Raw genomic sequence first — 20,827 nt, 5'->3', positions numbered from 1 at the left:
TTCAACCACTCCACAAATGTCTTGTTAACAAACTATAGTTTTGGCAAGTCGGTTAGGACGTCTACTTTGCATGACACAACTCATTTTTCCAGACAGATAATTTCACTTATAATTCATTGTATCTCAATTCCAGTGGGTCAGATGTTTACATACACTAAGATGACTGTTCCTTTAAACAGCTTGGAAAATTCCAGAAAATGATGTCATGGCTTTAGAAGCTTCTGATAGGCTAATTGACATCAATTGGAGGTGTACCTGTGGATGTATTTCAAGGCCTACCTTCAAACTCAGTGCCTCTTTGCTTAACATCATGGGAAAATCAAAAGAAATCAGCCAAGACCTCAGAAAAAATTGTAGACCTCCACAAGTCTAGTTCATCCTTGGGAGCAAATTCCAAATGCTTGAATGTACCACAATCATCTTTACAAACAATCGTACGCAAGTATAAACATCATGGGACCACGCAGCCGTCATACCGCTCAGGAAGGAGACATGTTCTGTCTCCTAGAGATGAACGTACAATGGTGCGCAAAGTGCAAATCAATCCCAGAACAACAGCAAAGGACCTTGTGAAGATGTTGGAGGAAACAGGTACAAAAGTATCTATCCACAGTAAAACGAGTCCTGCATCAACATAACCTGAAAGGCCACTCAGCAAGGAAGAAGCCACTGCTCCAAAACCGCCATAAAAAGCCAGACTACAGTTTGCAACTGCACATGGGGACAAAGATCGTACTTTTTGGAGAAATGTCCTCTGGTCTGATGAAACAAAAATAGAACTGTTTGGCCATAATGACCATTGTAATGTTTGGAGGAAAAAGGGGGAGGTTTGCAAGCTGAAGAACACCATCCCAACTGTGATGCACGGGGGTGGCAGCATCAGGTTGTAAGGGTGCTTTGCTGCAGGAGTGACTGGTGCACTTCACAAAATAGATGGCATCATGAGGTAGGAAAATTCTGTGGATATATTGAAGCAACATCTCAAGACCTCAGTCAGGAAGTTAAAGCTTGGTCGCAAATGGATCTTCCAAATGGACATTGACCCCAAGCATACTTCCAAAGTTGTGGAAAAATGGCTTAAGGTATTGAAGTGGCCGTCACAAAGCCCTGACCTCAATCCTATAGACAATTTGTGGGCAGAACTGAAAAAGCGTGTGCGAGCAAGGAGGCCTACAAATCTGACTCAGTTATACTAGCTGTCAGGAGGAATGGGCCAAAATTAACAACTCATTGTGGGAAGTTTGTGGAAGGCTACCCGAAACGGTTGACCCAAGTTAAACAATTTGAAGGCAATGCTATCAAATACTAATTGAGTGTATGTAAACTTCTGACCCACTGGGAATGTGATGGCTGAAATAAATAATTCTCTCTACTCTTATTCTGACATTTCACATTTTTAAAATAAAGTGGTGATCCTAACTGACCGAAGACGGGGAATTTTTACTGAGATTAAATGTCAGGAATTGTGAAAAACTGAGTTTAAATGTATTTGGTTAAGGTGTATGTAAACTTCTGACTTCAACTGTATGAGATTTCCACCAGTGTAGACTACTAAAATAGAGCTTTTGATTAGTGATTGTTACATCTAAAGCAGGGGGAGTTTTCATGTGCATCCCTCTGGCTCAACTACAGCATCAATATACAATGTGTTACACTGGAGTGGGGAGTTTGCTTTTGTTTTATAAAGTAAATTAAGTTAGACTGGATTACTAAAATGTAGTCTGACCCGGACATGGCTGCTACAGCCTGGGGATACGTGCCATTGCCCGCGTTACACTTTCCATCATCTCGGCTAAACCCTGCTAATTGGCACGACTCAGTCGCAGCAAGGGCCCAGGGTGAGCTGATCCGCAAGAGCCAAGCATACTTTTAAAGCACTGGTTTGAAAACATGTGCAACTCTTGCACTCTTCCCAGGTGATGGAGGACATTAATTCAAGCAGAAACTGTATGAACCTCTGAGGAGATGAGAAGTGAAATGGCATTCTCATTTGTCATTGTATTGGAGAATGAATGTCTCACGCAGCAGACTGTAATACAGTTCATTTTCATACGCAGGGTTTTCAGACGGTCCTAGACTTGTCATTCAGTTTATAGATGTGCATGACTGACTAGTGACTGCATCTGAGTCACGCTATTATTAAAGCTATAGTACTGCTCCCGTTTCAGGGTCAGGTCACTGTAAAGGTCATCACACTGAAATCTTCTTGTACCCCTGAAACAGAAACAATGTTTCCCTGCCACTATAGGCCACATATTGGCTTGATGAAAGAATGGGTGTCATGTCTTGGAACATGTTCATGATTTGTAAAGCAAATATTTGTCTTAAGGCAAAAATAAACCTCAAACAAAAAAAGTATAAAGACATATTGCTATGTTGTTCCTTTATTTCGTCAGCCCATGCAGCTGAAGGGTGTTGTAAGTTATGAAAGAGTTTGATTTTGTGTGTGACCATGTAAAAACAACTTTTGTTGGTTTTGTACTCTTTTTATGTTTTGGCATGGTGACCCCTCTCTCCTTGTGTCCACTCTGCTGTGGGAAACCTGACCCTGTTGAGTCTTTGGGCAGAATGAGGTTAACCAGAACAAATGCATTCAGCCATGCAAAACATAAACATGTTTTCATACTTAACATAGTACCTGGATGTAGTTTACACTGAATTTCTCTTGTGGTCTCCGACCTAAACCTTATTCTAGTCTTGCGTCGGTCTGTCTTCCTCCACAGTGAGCTGCTGCAGTCTCTGGACATGTGTGAGAATGACCCGGTTGCTGTGGCCAGTTGCTTCGTAGACAAAGTGAGAGGAGGCCACTCGCACAGACTGAATTGATACCTATCATCGGGAAGCTGGACAGGCTGGAGTGTTATTGATCTGGTTTTGTGTTTTTCCTCCCTTTGCTATTTTATAGAGTGACGCTTTTGAAATCTATACACAGTACTGCACAAACTACCCCAAGTAAGTAGAAGAATGTAAAGGTTTTCTGGAACCTTTGGGGGACATGTTAAGAATCTGTAACCTTAAATTACAATGGAAGTCATATAATACGATGCATTGACTTGTGTTCCCTCTAGCTCTGTGGCTACACTGACCGACTGCATGAGGAGTACGACTCTGGCCAAGTTCTTCAGGGATCGCCAGGCCTTCCTCAAGCGTTCTCTCCCCCTGGGGTCCTACCTGCTCAAACCTGTCCAGAGGATCCTCAAATACCACCTGCTTCTGCAGGTACACTGGTCCTCACTGCATACTACCTTTTCTATGGGTAGAGATGGTCCAAGTAAGCTGTGTAGAATTGTACTTCTGCAATTGCAGGTTGATTGTGGGGTCCCTTGACAGGAGGCCAATACATTTTTAACCTGGTAAGATGGAAATGGTAGAGCATTGTATAGCATACAACAACACATTCAACTTCATTCCAGAGGTCTTGATTCCTCATGTTCTGGCTGTTTTCCCTCTAACAGGAGATCGCCAAGCACTTTGACCCTGAGAAGGAGGGCTATGAGGTGGTGCAGGAGGCCATTGACACCATGACCGGGGTGGCCTGGTACATCAATGACATGAAGAGGAAACACGAGCACGCTGTCAGGCTGCAGGTCAGTATGGCTACTCTCAGGGAGAGGTGAATGGAATTTGACCCGTCCCTTTCCACCTACCACTATTGTGTTACACTATATAATGATGCAGGTGTATCTAATTGGGCTAATTTTGTATATGATTGTTTCTCAATAGGTTTTATATCAGTTAATGAAGTGTAGCTACTCTTGCTCTGCTCATAGTTTATCCTGTCTGTCATGGCCATAGCTTTATTATGCTGTTTCATTGTCTTGCTGGAGGTTGTGTTGATGGGGAATCCTTTTAGTCACCCAGCAACTATTCCAGGTTGCTCTCCTGCTGCTCCCACAGTAACTCCCTGACTGAGTTTACTGTACTGTGTGGGGGCAGGCTATACTTTTTTGTTTGTTTAGTTGCACAGTCTTTGTTGTTCCAATAAAGCAGCCCATTAACTTCCATAATCAACCTTAAGACGTTTGCTGAAGCCTAAACCTTTAGGAAAAAAATGGCCAAAGCAAATGTGTAAACCTGCTCCGAGTGGTATTGATCAGTAAGCCTCCGAGGTGGCTCAAAGCTCCATGTCTCCCCGACCTCTGTTTAGTTTGGTCAGGGATTTGGGGCCTCGTAGGGACTCAATAAATCTACCACAGGGCCACAGTGTCTGCTGGGTTTTGTATTTGTTTCAATTCATGCCTTTGATTAAATGGTGAGTTCACTGCCCATTGGTTGCTGGCCTACCTGTTGTTGTTTTCTATAAACAAATACTGTTCTCTTCAGACTTTTCACCCCTTGTGCATGCTTTTATGTACAGTTTTGTCAGTGTTGTGTACACAGACTAGGTTTAGGAGACCTAGATACAATCAGGTGTGTTTATGCAGGAGATCCAGTCTCTCCTGATCAACTGGAAGGGTCCTGACCTCACTACGTATGGAGAGCTGGTGCTGGAGGGAACCTTCCAGGTCCAACATGCCAAGAACACCAGGATGCTGTTCCTCTTTGACAAGATGCTCCTCATCACTAAAAAGAGAGGAGAGCACTATGTCTACAAGACACACATATTGGTAATGAACAAAAAGTAGAGGAACCTAACCCAAATGCCATGAGCTAGCTCTGTTGGGTTGGCGTAACGTTGCTCCCTGTGGTTTCAGTGCTCGACCCTGATGCTGCTTGACAGCGCCAAGGACCCCCTGCACTTCAGTGTGATCCACTTCAAGCATCCTAAGCAGCCTCACACTGTGCAGGTGAGTGTGGATCATAAGCCCGTCCTCTCTTGTAATAAGTGTAGTTCTGTATAAGCTCCGTATAATTGACAATGTCTTTTTCAGGCCAAGACTGTAGAGGAGAAGTGTCTCTGGGCTCATCATATCAAGAAACTGATTCTAGAGAACCACCACACCATTGTCCCACAGAAGGTAAATCTATAACGACAAGGGTTTCCTCTCCACTCCTGTCAAGTAGCCCACAATCTTGCACCAGCCAACTCTAATCCCTCCCTCTAAACAAATGCTCTGGCTTCCGGGTTAACATGTGAATGAAGGTTGTATGTAAGGGTGGCTTCTGTTCTTTTCAACAAAGTTAAAATATACACGTTCTAGTTCACTAACTTTTTTTCTAAAGTCTAACGCAACTTCTTACTTGAAAATAGCTCACAAACTGCGTCCCAAAGACAAGAGAAATCGGAACAAAACTCACCCACAGTACCTATGGCGAAAGAGACTAGGTGCAGAGACTAAAACTCTGCACCAGGCCTACCTACCGTCTCTGACAAACTTTGCTTCATGATTCTCAGAACTCAAAGGGACAATGAATGCTGCTTTGGCCCCAATATCAGCTACTCTTGATAGCATTGCAAAACCATAGATGGCCATGGCCAACATCCATTATCCATCTGGCTACAGTGACAGAATTGTTGCACTGGAAGAAAGGTGCACATCGCTGGAGAAAAACTAGCTCCTCTCCGAAACCATAGATGGTATAGATTTTTTCACGGCGTTCAAATCTACGAATCACAAATATTGAAGAAAATTCAGAGGGCTCTGTCATTAAATTAATGTCTGAATTTTTCACTAAGAACCTGGGGCAAGAAGTTTTCCCCTCACTACAGGTTTTAGCCTGGGCACATTGAATTGGCAAGGTACGTACTAGGCTGAACGCTAAGAGAAGGCAGATAGACATACTTTTTGAGGTTTGGCCTAGTTATTTTCTGTGAAATACATCACAACTGATTGTGAGACATCTGATCATTCAAATTCACTATCATCAATGAAAGACTTATCACTCTACCAACACAAAAGGGCTCCTGAGTGGCGCAGTGGTCTAAGGCACTGCATCTCAGTGCTAGAGGCGTAACTACAGACCTTGGTTAGATTCCAGGCCGTGATTGGGAGTCCCATAGGGCGGCGCACAATTGGCCCAGTGACGTCCGGGGTAGGCTGCCATTGTAAATAACAATTTGTTCCTAACTGACTTGCCTACTTAAAGGTTCAATAAAAAACATTTAAAAAGTGTTGCCTCAGTGAGGCTCACCTCATGGAATGTCGAAGGGCTAAATGGACCAATCAAGAGATCCAAATTATTATTCCGTCTTAAACATCTACAGACCAATATATAGACTCTGTGGTTCAGTTTTTATCATTCAAATATCAACACTAGGGCCAGATGGCCTGCCTTTCTTATTCATAAGAAGATACCCTTCATTCCGTCAGAGGTCATAACAGATTCAAAAGGAAGATGCATTATTGTAACCTGTACACTTTGTGAAACACCCATGGTGTTGCTGAATGTTTACGCTCCCAACTGGGACTATGTAATCTTCACTAACAGTCTCTTATCCATTTGGACAGTCACTATTTGAGCTTCGGAGGAGATATTAACTGTCATAGATCGAAAATTAGATCGCTCACATCCTAGAACCCATCAGTCAATGATGTCCAAAGCTTTCTCCACATGTATTCAATGGAATGGTTGCACTGACCCCTGGATATTACAAAACACTCTTGTGAAGGAGTTTTCCATTTTTTTGTTATGTCTACCACACCTTCCGTGTAATTACTTTTTAATTGATAACGCACTCATGCCAGCAGTTGACTCGTACGAATACTTAGCTATTGTCATTTCGGACCATGCACCCTCTACTTTTGGATATAAACTTTTGCTATGTTAAAAGGATCGACCATTTTGGAGACTTCCTACTTTCTGATGAAACATTCTGTACCTTAATTGTAATCGATTTACTCATTTTCTAGAAACAAATAAGTCGGACCGTTTCTTACTCTCTCCTTTGGGCAACCTTAATGGCTTTTCTGAGTTCAAATTATTTCTTACTCTGCCACTCTTTATTTTTTTATTGAATGCTTAAAACATACAATATACTTGCAGTGAAACCACTCAACTACATCACATTAGTCATCTAACACTCCCATCCAGAGCGACACAAAGAAGCAACCAGGGTCAACGCCCTACTCAAGGGCATGTCGACAGATCACCCACAAGGTTTAAAAAAAAAGAGGCCTGAACCAGCGATCCACCGGCCCAAGCTCCCAACCGCCAGCCCTCCAAGCCCCCCCAACCCCAGAAGAAATACAAATAATATTTTTTTTTTAATTATTCCATTCCCCCTTTCAAGACCCCCCCCCCCCCCCCCCCATGCACCAACAAAATTAACAAAAGAGAAAGACGGAAGAAAACAAAATGCAAAAGGACAACAAAAACCGTAACTGCAAGGCCAACTGTTTGTGTGCATGTATGGCACTATTTACCTGTGTGTCTGTGTATTTGAATGAGAATTTGTGTATATATACATGTGTACAAACACCTACACCGCATCAGCCTCAGGCAAACTGGCATTAGCTGTAAAAACACTGCCCCTCAGTGTCATTCTGATGTACTTTTAGTTTGATTAAAAAATATATATACTTTTATCTTAGAATGACGGTCAATCTCCCGCACAGCAACTCCACTCCCACTTGTCTCCAATTCCACATCCCAACCCTCATCTTCCCTCAGTCCCTCCCACCTATCTCTGCAGGCCACCCTCTTCGGATTTCTACGCAACATATATCTTTCAACTGTGCAGTGATGTTTAACATACAATTTCAATCTATCGAATATAATCTACAGAGTTCAGGTTTAAGATCAATACTTTTACTAAGAGGATTAGTATATCATTAATTGACTGACCCGGTCTCTCCAGATCTCCCAACAGTACTATTTCTAGGGTCAATTTTAGATCAATGTTCTGCATTTTCAGATGTACCGATTCCATGGTACAGGGAGTATGAGTTGATATATAAAATGACTCAAGATTCAAGACTTTGTGCTTTTCAGTTAAAAGTATTATATAGAATTCTTGCCACCAACAAAATGTTGAATATTTGGGGCATTCAATCATCAAAGCTCTGCAGATTTTGTTGTGAGGATACAGAATCAAGACCATTTATTTTGGTATTGCCCTCAGGTAGCCCGTTTCTGGTCTCAGATTCAGGAATGCTCATCCAAAAAGCTCATCCCAACTATTTTGCAATCTGTATGGCACAACTGTCAACATCCTGGTTCTCATATGAAACTGGTACACTTTCCTATTTATGCTATTTTTATTTCTCTGCCAGTTTTGATCCTTTACATTGGGCAGACAGACCAGCTCCCTGCCACCTGCCTCCTCCATTTTTGGGGTCATGCTGCAATCAATTGGTTGTACTCTTGGAATGCGCAGACCTTCCCATACAATTCTGGACTTAATATAAAACTTGAGTCATTGGCATACATGGACACCTTTTGTTTTAAAGCCTTTGATTTCTAATCCTCTATTGTTATTTGATCTGATTTTAATAGCTAGCATTTTGATGGTATTTAAAGCGAAGTTCCATCAAAGAGAGCCCGCTGATTGAAATGCATCAATTACGGCATTTTCTTCCCCTGTAATGAGGCCAGTGTATGAATGAATTTGTTGTGGCAGAGAGGAGGCATTTTTCCAGAATTTAGCCGGGCTCCCATTACAATCTGAAAGAGCAGTTTTGTAATAATCAGATTTAGCCTTTTATATTTAGATTTTACACAATGATTCCTCAGTTGCTTAAAAGCTTGTCTGACAGGCCTAAGCTTGTGTTTCTGGCCTTGACCCAAGCATCATCCCTTTTATGAATGACTTTTGATAATTCCGGTGTGCACTAGGCATTGAATCAACCTTTTTAACCCTTAATTTTTTGAAGGAAGCATGATTATTCACAATGGTATAGAAGACATCTGCAAAGAAGCGCAAAGCTAAATCAGGTTCAGGGATAGCTGAAACACAATCAAGGTCACTAGAATAAAGATTGTGTTGACTGACGTTCCTCTTTGTAATGGCGTGAGGCTTAGATTTTTGTATTCTCACATCTCTAACACAACTGGGCAATGATCACTAATCTCTTGGACGAAGACGCCAGTAGAAACATATTTATCTGGCGTATTCGTTAAAATAAGATCAATCAGAGTTGACTTTGAAAGATCTTCCCCAACCTGCCGCAGGCATTGCCATGAGACAAACTTATTTTTTAAATTTTAAATCTAGCCTGAAGAGGTCTCATACATTTTACTTGTATGTTATGTGCTTCGGCAACACCACCCTTAACAGAACTATAGAGAAGTGGGAACATGAGATGAATATAGAACTTAAACTGGTGGGAAAGCGCTATTAAAAAGGGTAAACTCGTCTTCTTCCTGTGCTTGACTCGGACTCATCCAGTTCAAGGTGCTCCTTCGAGTTCATTGTGAGCAAGTCCAGACAGGCAGACATATACCCTGATATATAGAGGACAAATGTGAATGCTGTGCTCAGTCTCCTGCAAACCTAACATGCATCCTGGTCTTTCTCCAAATGGATAAGCTTTCTGGACTTCCGTCTTTTGAAATCTTGTCACTGTATCTTAGCTATTCAACGTCAACCATCTCCCTATGTTGCTATTTTTGGAGCTGTAGAAGACCCCCCCCCGTATATTGTCTAAACACTCATAGTATTGCATTCACAACTCTTCTGGCTCGTGGCAGGATTCTGCTGAATTGGAAATCTGCAGCCCCTTCCTCTCTAACTGTATGGCTCTAAGATATAATTTTTCTTAAATTAGAAAATATCAAATTCACCTTTAACTTCTTGCGTCAAGCAATGCCGTATCCGGGAGCGTAATCATAGCCTCAAGGTCATTACCATAACACAAAGTTAACTATTCATGAAAATCGCAAATGAAATGAAATAAATATATTCACTCACAAGCTTAGCCTTTTGTTAACAACACTGTCATCTCAGATTTTCAAAATATGCTTTTCAACCATAGCTACACAAGCATTTGTGTAAGAGTATTGATAGCTTTGATAATAATAATTGATAGCATTGAGTATTGATAATTAAAAGAGCGCCCCCTATATCGAAGAAGTTAAGAGGATAAACAGATAAATTGTACTCCCTTTGACAACCCTTTATTTCATTATTTGATGATTTCTCTACCCTTCCTACTGAATGAACAATTACCCCGCTTAAATATAAACAATTACACTTAGCTTGAACCTTTGACTTGACTCCCATTCAGTTTTAAGATGTTGACCTAGACTGCATATATGGCGCTAAATACTATTCCTTCTAATATGACTAGTAAGATTACCCTAAGAAATTATTCTCATTCAATTATCTACTACGGTTCCCTTATTTTTCATTCCTACATTTTTACATTTTTTTATTATATATTTTATATTATGACAAAGAAATACTATTAGTCTTAACACACATCTGCATAAAATTTAAAAAAATGGTGTGTATCTCCATTTAATCTCCTTTATGACATGCTGACGTTTGTTGTTTACATGTAGACCTATGCACCTTATAGGAAGGGTGGGGGGGTGGAGCTGTTCTTTGTTTTAAAAATGTAAATAAATGTATCAATGCTGCATTTGTAAATTTGAAGTCTAATAAAAATGACACCGTTTTCTTTTTATTTCTGTCTTCCAGGTAAAAGACGCCATCCTCGAAATGGATTCTCTCTGTGAGTATTCCAGATAAATATGGTTAATATGAATGCAAGATAAAGGCACTAAACATAGCTGTGGCTGTTAACAAAGCAACAGGCTGTCATTGAGTGCAAGAGGATCACTTCAATGGAAATGTGGAACAATTATTAACTGTTGTCCCCATTTGAATAGTAGAGAACCATTTCTTTAATTCACTGACCTGGTTTTGAGTGAGTGAGCGGTAGTGCCTGAGTGATGGTGTTGCTTGCTGTGCTGTGTGCAGACCCAGGGTCGGGGAAGTACCGCTACAGCCCAGAGAGGCTGAAGAAGGCTGGATACTGCCGGGCTGAAGACCTTTCCGCAGAGGGGAGACCCGGGCGCAGGACATCAGGTGAGTTAGTTGCCGCCCCCCTTTTACATAGTAAAACAATGTTTTGTTTTATGGAAAACAACACCAAAGCCAAGCCATCTCTTCAGGCTTGATTGGTTCCACTTACCCCACAGTTCTACCGTCTAAAACTATTCTTAACGAGACTCCTTGGTTTTTGGTTGCGTCTCAGAAGCTCATTGCTTGTGATATCAGTCCATGAGAATTCTGAGTCTATTAGAGGCTATTCATTATCATGATGAGATTTGTATGTTAAATGAAGATTGAGACCAGATTAACAGGCTGGCCTGGCTCATAACCCTGGAGCCACTGCTGCCATGATTCAGGTTCCCTGTCACCAAATACTGAGTCTCAGTATTCACCCCATGCTGTCATTCTGCCGTAGATGGACCCCTGGACAGCCCAATCAAAAGGCCAGACCCCTACTCCTCTCTCAACCCCACAACCCCCTCTGCCCTAGATCACCCATAATGATGTTAATTATGGGCCATATTACTGAAAGGCTTTGTCATGCAGGAGCTCTTTTCAATAGTCAAATTCAGTTTTGGCTTTAGATCTGTGGCTTGCGCTGCTCTCATGCATTCTAATTGACCCGCAATGAAAGGGCAGTGATGGGAGAGAATGGAAGGGGAGATAGAGGTAATTATGGTTATATGAACAGCAGTAATAAGTTGGGAAATAAATAAGTGTGTTTAGGTTATATTAAAGACATGGGTTTTGGAGGAATTTGTCTCCGTGTGTCTTCCCCAGTCAGTCTGCCATGGCTGTGCAGTCAGCCTCGTTATCTCTGCTGATTTTTAAATATAGAGCAACAAAGGGATAAACTAAGTTCCTCTGTCTTGTCTCTCCGGCGTCTTTACGCCCTCTCAAATCAATTTAGCTACAAACCTAATGACGTTGTAATTTTCTTGTTCTTCATATTCCTCAGTCAGAGAGGACTGTCCTTGTGAATTGCCTTATTTCTGAGTCTCTGAAAGGAGGCATTTCTCATTCACAGTTTATCCAATTAACTTGCCAGTTTTCAGATATTATTAGTGTGTTTACAGTATGATATAACTCTACTTTTTTGTTGTGGCAGCATTGTTGACATTCTCTTATTTTCTCCTCTTCATTATCTTCTCCTGACTTGCAGCCATTCTGAAGGTAAGCTTCCCAATGATGAAAGTACATTTTTCCCTGCCATGTTTTTTTCTCCTCTGTGCAGAAAAGAGAAATCGGTTGACTCCGTTCAATGTGGTTCAGTGAGATGTTGTTCTCACAGGTTTGACACTGACTCTGAAAGGAAATGCAGAATAAACCTTGCTGAGAGAAATTAACCCCAATAGAGGAATTGCTACTCTAAGCTTATTGGGCTGAACCATATTGTGTTAATAAAGGCAGAGGTTTCGGGCTCAGGGTTTTGTTGATTAGTGATGTGTCCACAATGTGGGGCGCACAGCATGCTAGCTTGGCATGATCACATGATGTACCTTCATATCTCACGCCGTGCTAAAGCAGTCACATTTATACCATTATTTTCAACACCTTGCAATTACATTAAAAGGGAACATCTCTATGCTGGCCTTGCAATAACACCTCAACTCTCTGTGACTTCAAGCTACAGCGCACAGACAGTGAAGGTGCTCTTCTGGGGGACAGGCGTTCCCTGCAGCCAACTGCTAGTGTCAGTATGCTGGGCTCCAGTCTAGGTGAGACTGAGAGGCCTGGCGTGCTGGGAGCCCAGGAGAAGATAGGCCGCGGGAGGGCATCTCTGGAGCAGCTGAGCCCCAGTGAGGACCCTAAGCCAGGGTCCTTACCCTGCCAGGGGGGCACTGAGCAGCAGGAGGAGGAGACTGAGGAGGAGAAGGGGGAGATAAACACAGATGATATTCTGATGGAGGATGACCAGGTAGCCGACTTTGCCAGCTCCAAGCTGGCAGCCATCTCTTGCTGGCACTATAGGGCCAGGGCTTTACTTTCTGCTCTGTTCACAACGGTGAGACTCACTGCCACCAATGGGTTTCCTATTTCCTCTGCAATTTCACTGGCTTTCCAATCAACCATCTCCCTCTCTGTTTAACTCAGCCTTGATGCAATTCACTAAAAGCCAGCTACCGTTTGCCATACTCATGGAATGTTTCTGGTTTTCACACTCACATAACTGCATGGACTAAACCTCCCAGGAATGGTAACAACAATCAGTATCATGGAAATCTGGTCACTGCAGATCAGATTTATAATTCATCATGTTTGTGACTTCATTGAATGTTGGGGAAAATGTGACTATTGAAAGGCCTGTTATTGTTTGAATTTGAGGTTTTTAGAATGGAATGGTTAATAGTGATGGTGGGAAAAAATCAACAGTTACATCATAATAGAATTTTGGATGATATTATATTGATACTTGACTCCGTATCGATTTAATTAAATTGTTTTGTTGCTAGGTAGCCTTAGCTAGCGCTAGTCAGCTGTACCTGCGCCAAAACTCTGGTATTTTTCATCCTATAGCTTGTTCTCCATCTCTTTTTTTAATAGTGAGCCAACATGTTATCAGCACGTTTATTTCCATGACTGATCAAAACAAATGTTCTCATGCTCTCTTGTCTCTCTGCAGCAGACATATAGTGAGCAATATGTTTGGAACATCATATCACAATATTGAATCGCAATACATATAGAATCGTGAGAATTGCAATACGTGTTGTATCGGCACCTAAGTATCGTAATAATGTCGTATCGTGAGGTCTCTGGCAGTTCCCAGCCCTAATGGTTAACACGCACACTACCATGCTTTTCTCTCATGTGTTGCGGAGGCATTACAGACCCCAAAAATTGTCAAGTCATAGACTGTTCTCTCTGCTACCACGCGGCAAGCGGTACTGGAGCGCCAAGTCTAGGTCCAAAAGGCTCCTTAACAGCTTCTAGCCCCAAGACATAAGAGCCATTTTCTACCCTGCTGCTATTTGCTGTTAATTATCTATGCATAGTCACTTAACCCCTACATGTACATATTACCTCTGCACATTGACTCTGTACTGGTATCCCCTGTATATAGCTTAGTAGTTATTTTATTGTGATACTTTTTTTACTTTAGTTTATTTAGTAAATCAAATGCTATTTGTCACATGTGCCAAATACAACAGGTTACCATGAAATGCTTACTTACAAGCCCGTAGCTATTTCTTGAACTGCATTGTTGGTTAAACTATTTACTAAATGAAATAAAAAGTAACACAATAAAATAACAATAACGAGGCTATGTATATTTTCTTAACTGCATTTTTAAATATAATTTTTTTCATTTTATTTCACCTTTATTTTACCAGGTACTCAGTTGAGAACAGGTTTTCATTTACAACTGCAACCTGGCCAAGATAAAGCATGGGATAAACAAACGTACAGTCAATAACACAATATAAAATATACAGTGTGTGCAAATGAGGCAAGGAGGTAAGGCAATAAATAGATCATAGTGGCAAAGTAATTACAATTTAGCAATTTACACTGGAGTGATATATGTGCAGATGAGGATGTGCAAGTAGAAATACTGGTGTGCAAAAGACCAGAAAAGCAAATATGAGGTAGGTAGGTAGGTAGGTAGGTGGTTGGATGGGCTATTTACAGATGGGCTGTGTACAGCTGCAGTGATCGGTAAGCTGCTCTAACAGCTGATGCTTGACATTAGTGAGGGAGTTAGTCTCCAACTTCAGTGATTTTTGCAATTCGTTCCAGTCAATGGCAGCAGAGAAGTGGAAGGAAAGGCGGCCAAAGGAGGTGTTGGCTGTGGGGATGACCAGTGAGCGATACCTGCTGGAGAGTGTGCTACAGGTGGGTGCTGCTATGGTGACCAGTGAGCTGAGATGAGGCAGGGCTTTACCTAGCAAAGAGTTGTAGATGACCTGGAGCCAGTGGGTTTGGTGATGAATATGTAGTGAGGACCAGCCACCGAGAGCATACAGGTTGCAGTGGTGGGTAGTATATGGGGCTTTGATGACAAAACGGGTGGCACTGTGGTAGACGGCATCCAATTTGCTGAGTAGAGTGTTGGAGGCTATTTTGAAAATGACAACGCTGAAGTCAAGGTTTGGCAGGATAGTCAGTTTTACGAGGGTATGTTTGGCAGCATGAGTGAAGGAGGCTTTGCTGCAAAATAGGAAGCCGAATCTAGATGTCATTTTGGATTGGAGATGCTTAATATGAGTCTGGAAGGAGAGTTCACAGTCTAACCAGACACCTAGGTATTTGTAGTTGTCCACATATTCTTAGTCCGAACCGTCCAGAGTAGTGACGCTAGTCGGGCAGGCGGGTGCGGGCAGGGATCGGTTGAAGAGCGTGCATTTAGTTTTACTAGCATTTAAGAGCAGTTGGAGGCCAAGGAAGGAGTGTTGTATGGCATTGAAGCTCTTTTGGAGGTTTGTTAACACAGTGTCCAAAGAAAGGCCAGATGTATACAGAATGGTGTTGTCTGCGGAGAGGTGGATCAGAGAATCACCCGCAGCAAGAGCGGCATCATTGATCTATACACACATCATTGATATACATTGTTGGTTAAGGGCTTGCAAGGAAGCATTAAAAGGTAAGGTCTACATCTGAGGTATTCAGCGCATGTGACAGAATTTGCTTTGAAAATCAACATTGTAGAGAAAACAAGTTAGCAATTAGCCTTGTGCTTATTTGATGGGTGCATTTGCATTGAGTCAATTGATCCACAGAGCTGATGTATGACTTCAAAGGTGAATTTGGCTGTCAAATCAGGAAGTCAGGATAATATGTGCTTTGGTCTTCACATTAGTTAAAAGGTTTCCCTTTTGCTTTTTCCAAAACTACAGAGGAGCTTTATTAAGGTTAATTGCTATAATAGCATTAAAATGGCTTGAATGTTGAACATCCTGTAATATGAATGTCAGCTGTCTATATAATGTATGCATTGTCACACAGGTGCTTTAAAACCAAATGCAAATCAGTGCTGCCCAGCTTGTGACTGTCTGGAACCAGATGATAGAGAAGTCTTGTGATACTCCACTGTATGGATTTGGCCATCTAAGACCCAGTGTTCCCTAAGCATGCTGCAGTCCCTTTCATGTTGTGTTCTGCTACCCCAGGATGAAGAACACTATGAGGTTGTAGTTAAGAAGGGACCAATGGGGGAGAGGATGGAGACATCAGCCCAGGAGATCAGCGAGTTGGCTACAGAGGAGACCTTCACTGACCAGGTATGAAGAGTTTGGACTGGCTGGGTCAAAGTTAAGGTGCGCTTGGCACCCAGAACCAAATCTGTCACATGAGACTAAGCTTGAAGAGATTCTGAATGGATGAATGTTTTGTTGTACTGTATATCTAAAATATAGGGATACTAACAGAAAAGTCTTCATCTTTTGAGGGGATGGGAATTTGGGAAGACTGGTAGGTGGCCCAAAATGGTTCTGATCTAATACAACTAGGGGGTTGTGTATTTATACCCTGTAAATGAGAATGTCCCCTCCTACATGCTGTTGCCCCCTGTCATCTCTCATGGACAGGGAAAATTTTTAATAGATCCTGGGTCCTCTTGTCTGCTTCCAAGCCGAGTGTAACAAGTTGTTTTGATCCCTCCCTTATTTCCTACCCGCAGCTCCTACTGCAATCCCCAACACACACACACACACACACACACAAACACACACACACACACACACACACACACACACACACACACACACACTCTGCCACAACCAGACTGCAGCTGGAAATTAGTCTGTTATAACTGCACACTGGGGTCAAATCTGTGAAATTAAAACTGTTAATTATTAAACTAAAGTGCTACATTTTACAGCAGAGTACAGCAGGTGCATATGAAATGGGCGGTGGCAATTGTGATTAATTAGCTATAAAAATGGAATCAAAATGCTCTGATCGTTTTATTACACATTCTACTGTGATTCTGTCTCTGTCATGTTGTCAGAATATTCGACGCCATGCACTACCAGACGTGGATCAGAGATCATGGCTGCTGTAGCAGATTTAACCTGATCACTTGACTTGGCTCATTGATCCAATGTCAGATAATGACTTATAACTTGTTGGCTTATCATATCCATATTGCTTTATTCCATCCTGATGTTAATATTCACTCTTCCTTCCTCCTTATCCAGGTGTATGTAGAGGAGGTTCCTCCTCAAAGCTGTGCTCCTAAGGTAGTAGTGATGGAACAGAGTGAGGCGAACCCACCCCTATACACAGAGCCTGATTCTTTGCCAACCCTGCCTCCCAGACAGCCTGAGACGTCTCTGACACTGGAGCCTGAGAGGGGTATCGGGGGAGGAGTGGTGGAAGAGGGAAGGTACAGAGCGGGAGGGGAGGAAGAGAAGAGTGACTGCTCTGTCCAACAGGACGAGATGAACTCATCAGTGACAAATGGAGAGTGTTCAGAGTTTGGTGCGGCGGTGGGAACTGAGACCAGCCGCATCCTGTCTGCCTCTGTGTTGGACCAGGGCAGTGTAATCACTGAGCATTTTGTCGGCAGCCTGGTGGTCTCAGAGGACCTGTATTCCCTGGGCTGCCCCTCACCTCAGTTCGGCAGCAAGAGCAGCAGCACACCCTGTCTGAACACCGAGCTTGAGGAGAAGGTCCAGACCCGGGTTAACTCCACCCCAGAGCACCCACTGCTCCTGAAAGGCAACACCTCTACGCCTGCACCTAGACCAGACCACCTCATGGAGGTGGAGCGCAGATCCACTCTTTCCAAGCAGGACCGGATACTCATCCACAAGATCAGGAGGTACTATGAGCATGCAGAGCACCAGGATGCCAGCTTCAGCATCAAGCGCAGGGAGAGCCTGTCCTATATTCCTGCAGGCCTGGTCAGACACCTGAGCCGGCAGCTCAACAGCAAACCCCAGGACCAAGCGGTTCCAGGGCACGGGAAGGTCTCCCCGAACAACCGGCCCACATCCTGGTCAGTGTTCGACCTTCCTGGCTTAGAAAAAGAGCAGAGGACTAATTATACCCCTGTGCTGGAGCCACAAAAAGCTGCAGACATCAAGCCCAGGTCCCAGAGTGTCAATGATGCCCCTGTTGGAGACGAGGATGAGTTCTTCAGACCATCCTTGGACATGGTCCAAGTGTGGCAAGACATAGAGATGGAGGAGGTTTATGGGAGCCTTGGGAAACCCAAGGCTATCCAGGGTACAGAGGACATTGTCCATCCCAGATCACTTCTATCCCGGAAGGGGGGAACCAGCAGAGAGATCCTTGAAGCTGAGTATATCAAGCCCTTGAGGATCCTGGAGGAGTCAGACATGGGTGCTGTCTCAGAGGAATACCCATCACCCATCACAACTTCCCCAGACCCCTTCTCAGGGCAGGAGTCCTGCCAGAATAAGACTCCCAAGTCCTGGGAGAGAGGCACAGTCAGTAGATCTCCCCTCCCCAGGATCATCAGCCTGCGTTTAGGGGTGGAAGAGGACCTGATTCTGCAGGATATGGAGAAGATGAAGAACAAGGTTTTCCAACTGGCCCGCCAGTACAGCCAGCGCATCAAGAACAGCAGGCCCGTGGTGAGGCAGAGAAAAATGGAGGCTGAGAACCAACTTGCCTTTAAGAATCTACCAGCTGTCTATGAGGAGAAGGTCCAAAGAAGAGACTGGGGTAAGCTGTCAGGGATCTGTTTTAATGTTTTGCTGATCCATTATGATTTGATATGATACTCTAATCTGCAAAGCTAAAATGATCAAACTGCTGTCCCTTATCTCTGCCCTGTCTTTCTGTATATGCAGGTAGGCCTAACCTGACACTGTCACTCAAATCCTATGAGCAGGTGGTCGTGCATGAGCGGAGGACCCCAAGCCCAGTCCCAAGTCTCAACTCTGGGGCTAGCTCACGGGTCACGTCCCCCTGTCCCAACAGTCCTCACAGCCCAGTGCAGACACAGAGTTTCCACTGGCCAGATGTCCAGGAGCTGCGCTCCAAATACACTAACCACAGGCTGGACCTTGGTTCCTCCCACCCATCACCTGTCAGCCATAGCTGCTCCGTCCCAGAAAGGATGCAGAGTTGCACTGAGGGCTTCAGTAGCTCATGGAGCCCCGATGGCTACTCATCCAGCTGTAACTGCTCCACAGACACTAACAGTGGACTAACAGACTCACTTGAGACTATGTCATCCATGGACCACCAGGGTGGGGGTTCTGTGGAAGAGGCTCAGCCTCAGCCACCACTTTGCAGGTGGCACTCTTTTGATCACTTGCTAGGAACACTGCCTCTACAGGAGCTGCAGAACCTTCAGGAGACAATGAGGAGCTGTAACATGGCTGGTCAGGCTACCCTGCCCAACGAGCACAAGGTTATTATAGTGGAGAGGGTTGCTGGCGATGGGCCAGAGGAGACTGGAGGGAAGACGAGAGTGGAGGAACAAGGAGCTAAAGGAAAGACCAAACTTAAAATGTCGAAAAGCCTCGATTACCAGTACTGTGCCAAGAGGTCTGCACTGACTTCAGGCAAAAAGATCGAGAGTAGTCTGGTAAAAAACCTACGAGCAAAATTCCAGAACTTGGGATCAAACACAAATACTGTAAATACCCTGCCTATTTGATCGCTTTCTGTAAATAATCAAATAAGCCTTTTCTTACCTATATATGCAGTTGACGTTGAGGAATATGACTATAAATACTGTCTATTAGGCAGTAACTACTGCTACTGTGTTAGGAGTACCATTTTCATTTTCTACTTTTTGTCCGTATTATCACCTTCTCACATCACTCTTTTCTCACTTCTGGTGTTGCCTATTAGGGATATTGAACAATCAAGGGCACCTCATGGGAAAATATGTTGTGACTTTGTAAAATGTGTAAATAGTTGTAAATGTGTCTTGTTCTTACACCTTCATGAAATGTGTTTACATCAAGAGAATGACTATGTATATAAGGAAAATGGTTTTGAGAAAAAACGTCAGCAGATTGAAGTAGATCTGTCCAGATTACCCAATTGTATTTTTTTCTCCCCTGTGTAACGATGCAATGGTCATCCTCTATTTGTGAATCAATTGTGAGGGTCATAAGCAAGGAAATAGTGTGAAGAGATATGCGACTTAATATATAAATGGGAGTATATCTGGAAGGCTGGGCCACCATTTTTAAGTTATTTATTGCGCATTTACAGCCATTTGGATTCACTCAATCCTATTTGACCTTTGGTCAAAGTGTTTTTCCTTCAGTTGTTTAAAAATGGGAGATGTATGGTCTGTGCTGTCTACTATTCAGCCAAATGCGCCATATTTAGCTACTACTCAATACTATGATTGTTTTCATACATCACTGGAGTTGTTTTCTGATCTATTTCCTTGTTATTTATAAAATTATCCTCGTCTTCCTAGACCTTTTCATTCCAGAAACAGCACAGAATAATTTCATACCTGAAATGGCATATATGCTCAATAAAATCTGAGCTATTGAAATTACAGTACATAATTTTTTTTGTGGTTAATGTCAGTAGGAAAAATAATCAAATATGAAAAATGGATTTCCATGTCTTGCTGAGTTAAGTTATTCTGAATGACTAGGTCTTACTATTGCAATATCCTAACATCCCTTTGCAAAATCCTTTTTAGGTCATAACTGAGTGACGGAAATAATGTGAACCATATTAGGGGGGAAATTCAGGCAGAGATGTTTACAGAGGATCCATTATCTGATAGTGACCAACAGTAAAAGTTTAACAGACTTGGTAGCTTATGCTGTTCCTGATGTTTGAGCAGTAACACATGACAACGGAACAACTAATGCTGCTCTCAGAAGAGATTTATAAACAGGATATATCAAACCCAATAGTTTATTACAGGACTACTGACTTAATGCAGTGTTCTTCAATCTTGGTCCAGGAGACCCACAGGGTGTGTAGCGTTGTGTTCCAGCACAGCCCCCACACCTAGGTGATGATCGATTCAACTACCTGATCGGGTCAACC

The 20,827-nt window shown here is 42.8% G+C and overlaps 1 protein-coding gene across 1 annotated transcript in view; it reads left to right on the top strand.

The window, feature by feature from the left end:
- The window catches only part of LOC110497976 (pleckstrin homology domain-containing family G member 3), a 58,954-nt gene extending 38,631 nt beyond the window's left edge, over positions 1 to 20,323 (top strand). The window contains exons 5-19 of the mRNA XM_090209706.1: positions 2,724 to 2,793; positions 2,906 to 2,952; positions 3,069 to 3,219; positions 3,456 to 3,587; positions 4,425 to 4,607; positions 4,695 to 4,787; positions 4,872 to 4,958; positions 10,523 to 10,556; positions 10,805 to 10,912; positions 12,042 to 12,151; positions 12,453 to 12,797; positions 14,621 to 14,716; positions 15,991 to 16,101; positions 17,020 to 18,514; positions 18,643 to 20,323. Coding sequence (XP_090065832.1) covers positions 2,724 to 2,793; positions 2,906 to 2,952; positions 3,069 to 3,219; positions 3,456 to 3,587; positions 4,425 to 4,607; positions 4,695 to 4,787; positions 4,872 to 4,958; positions 10,523 to 10,556; positions 10,805 to 10,912; positions 12,042 to 12,151; positions 12,453 to 12,797; positions 14,621 to 14,716; positions 15,991 to 16,101; positions 17,020 to 18,514; positions 18,643 to 19,457 — 3,877 coding nt within the window. The 3' untranslated portion in view covers positions 19,458 to 20,323. The remainder of the gene's footprint in view (positions 1 to 2,723; positions 2,794 to 2,905; positions 2,953 to 3,068; positions 3,220 to 3,455; positions 3,588 to 4,424; positions 4,608 to 4,694; positions 4,788 to 4,871; positions 4,959 to 10,522; positions 10,557 to 10,804; positions 10,913 to 12,041; positions 12,152 to 12,452; positions 12,798 to 14,620; positions 14,717 to 15,990; positions 16,102 to 17,019; positions 18,515 to 18,642) is intronic.
- The last annotated feature ends 504 nt before the right edge of the window (positions 20,324 to 20,827 follow it).

This window comes from Oncorhynchus mykiss, chromosome 19, assembly GCF_057628025.1.
Source record: "Oncorhynchus mykiss isolate SJ-2025 chromosome 19, ASM5762802v1, whole genome shotgun sequence".
NCBI classification, from domain to species: Eukaryota; Metazoa; Chordata; class Actinopteri; order Salmoniformes; family Salmonidae; genus Oncorhynchus; species Oncorhynchus mykiss.
This window is presented reverse-complemented; position numbering and strand designations above follow the sequence as displayed.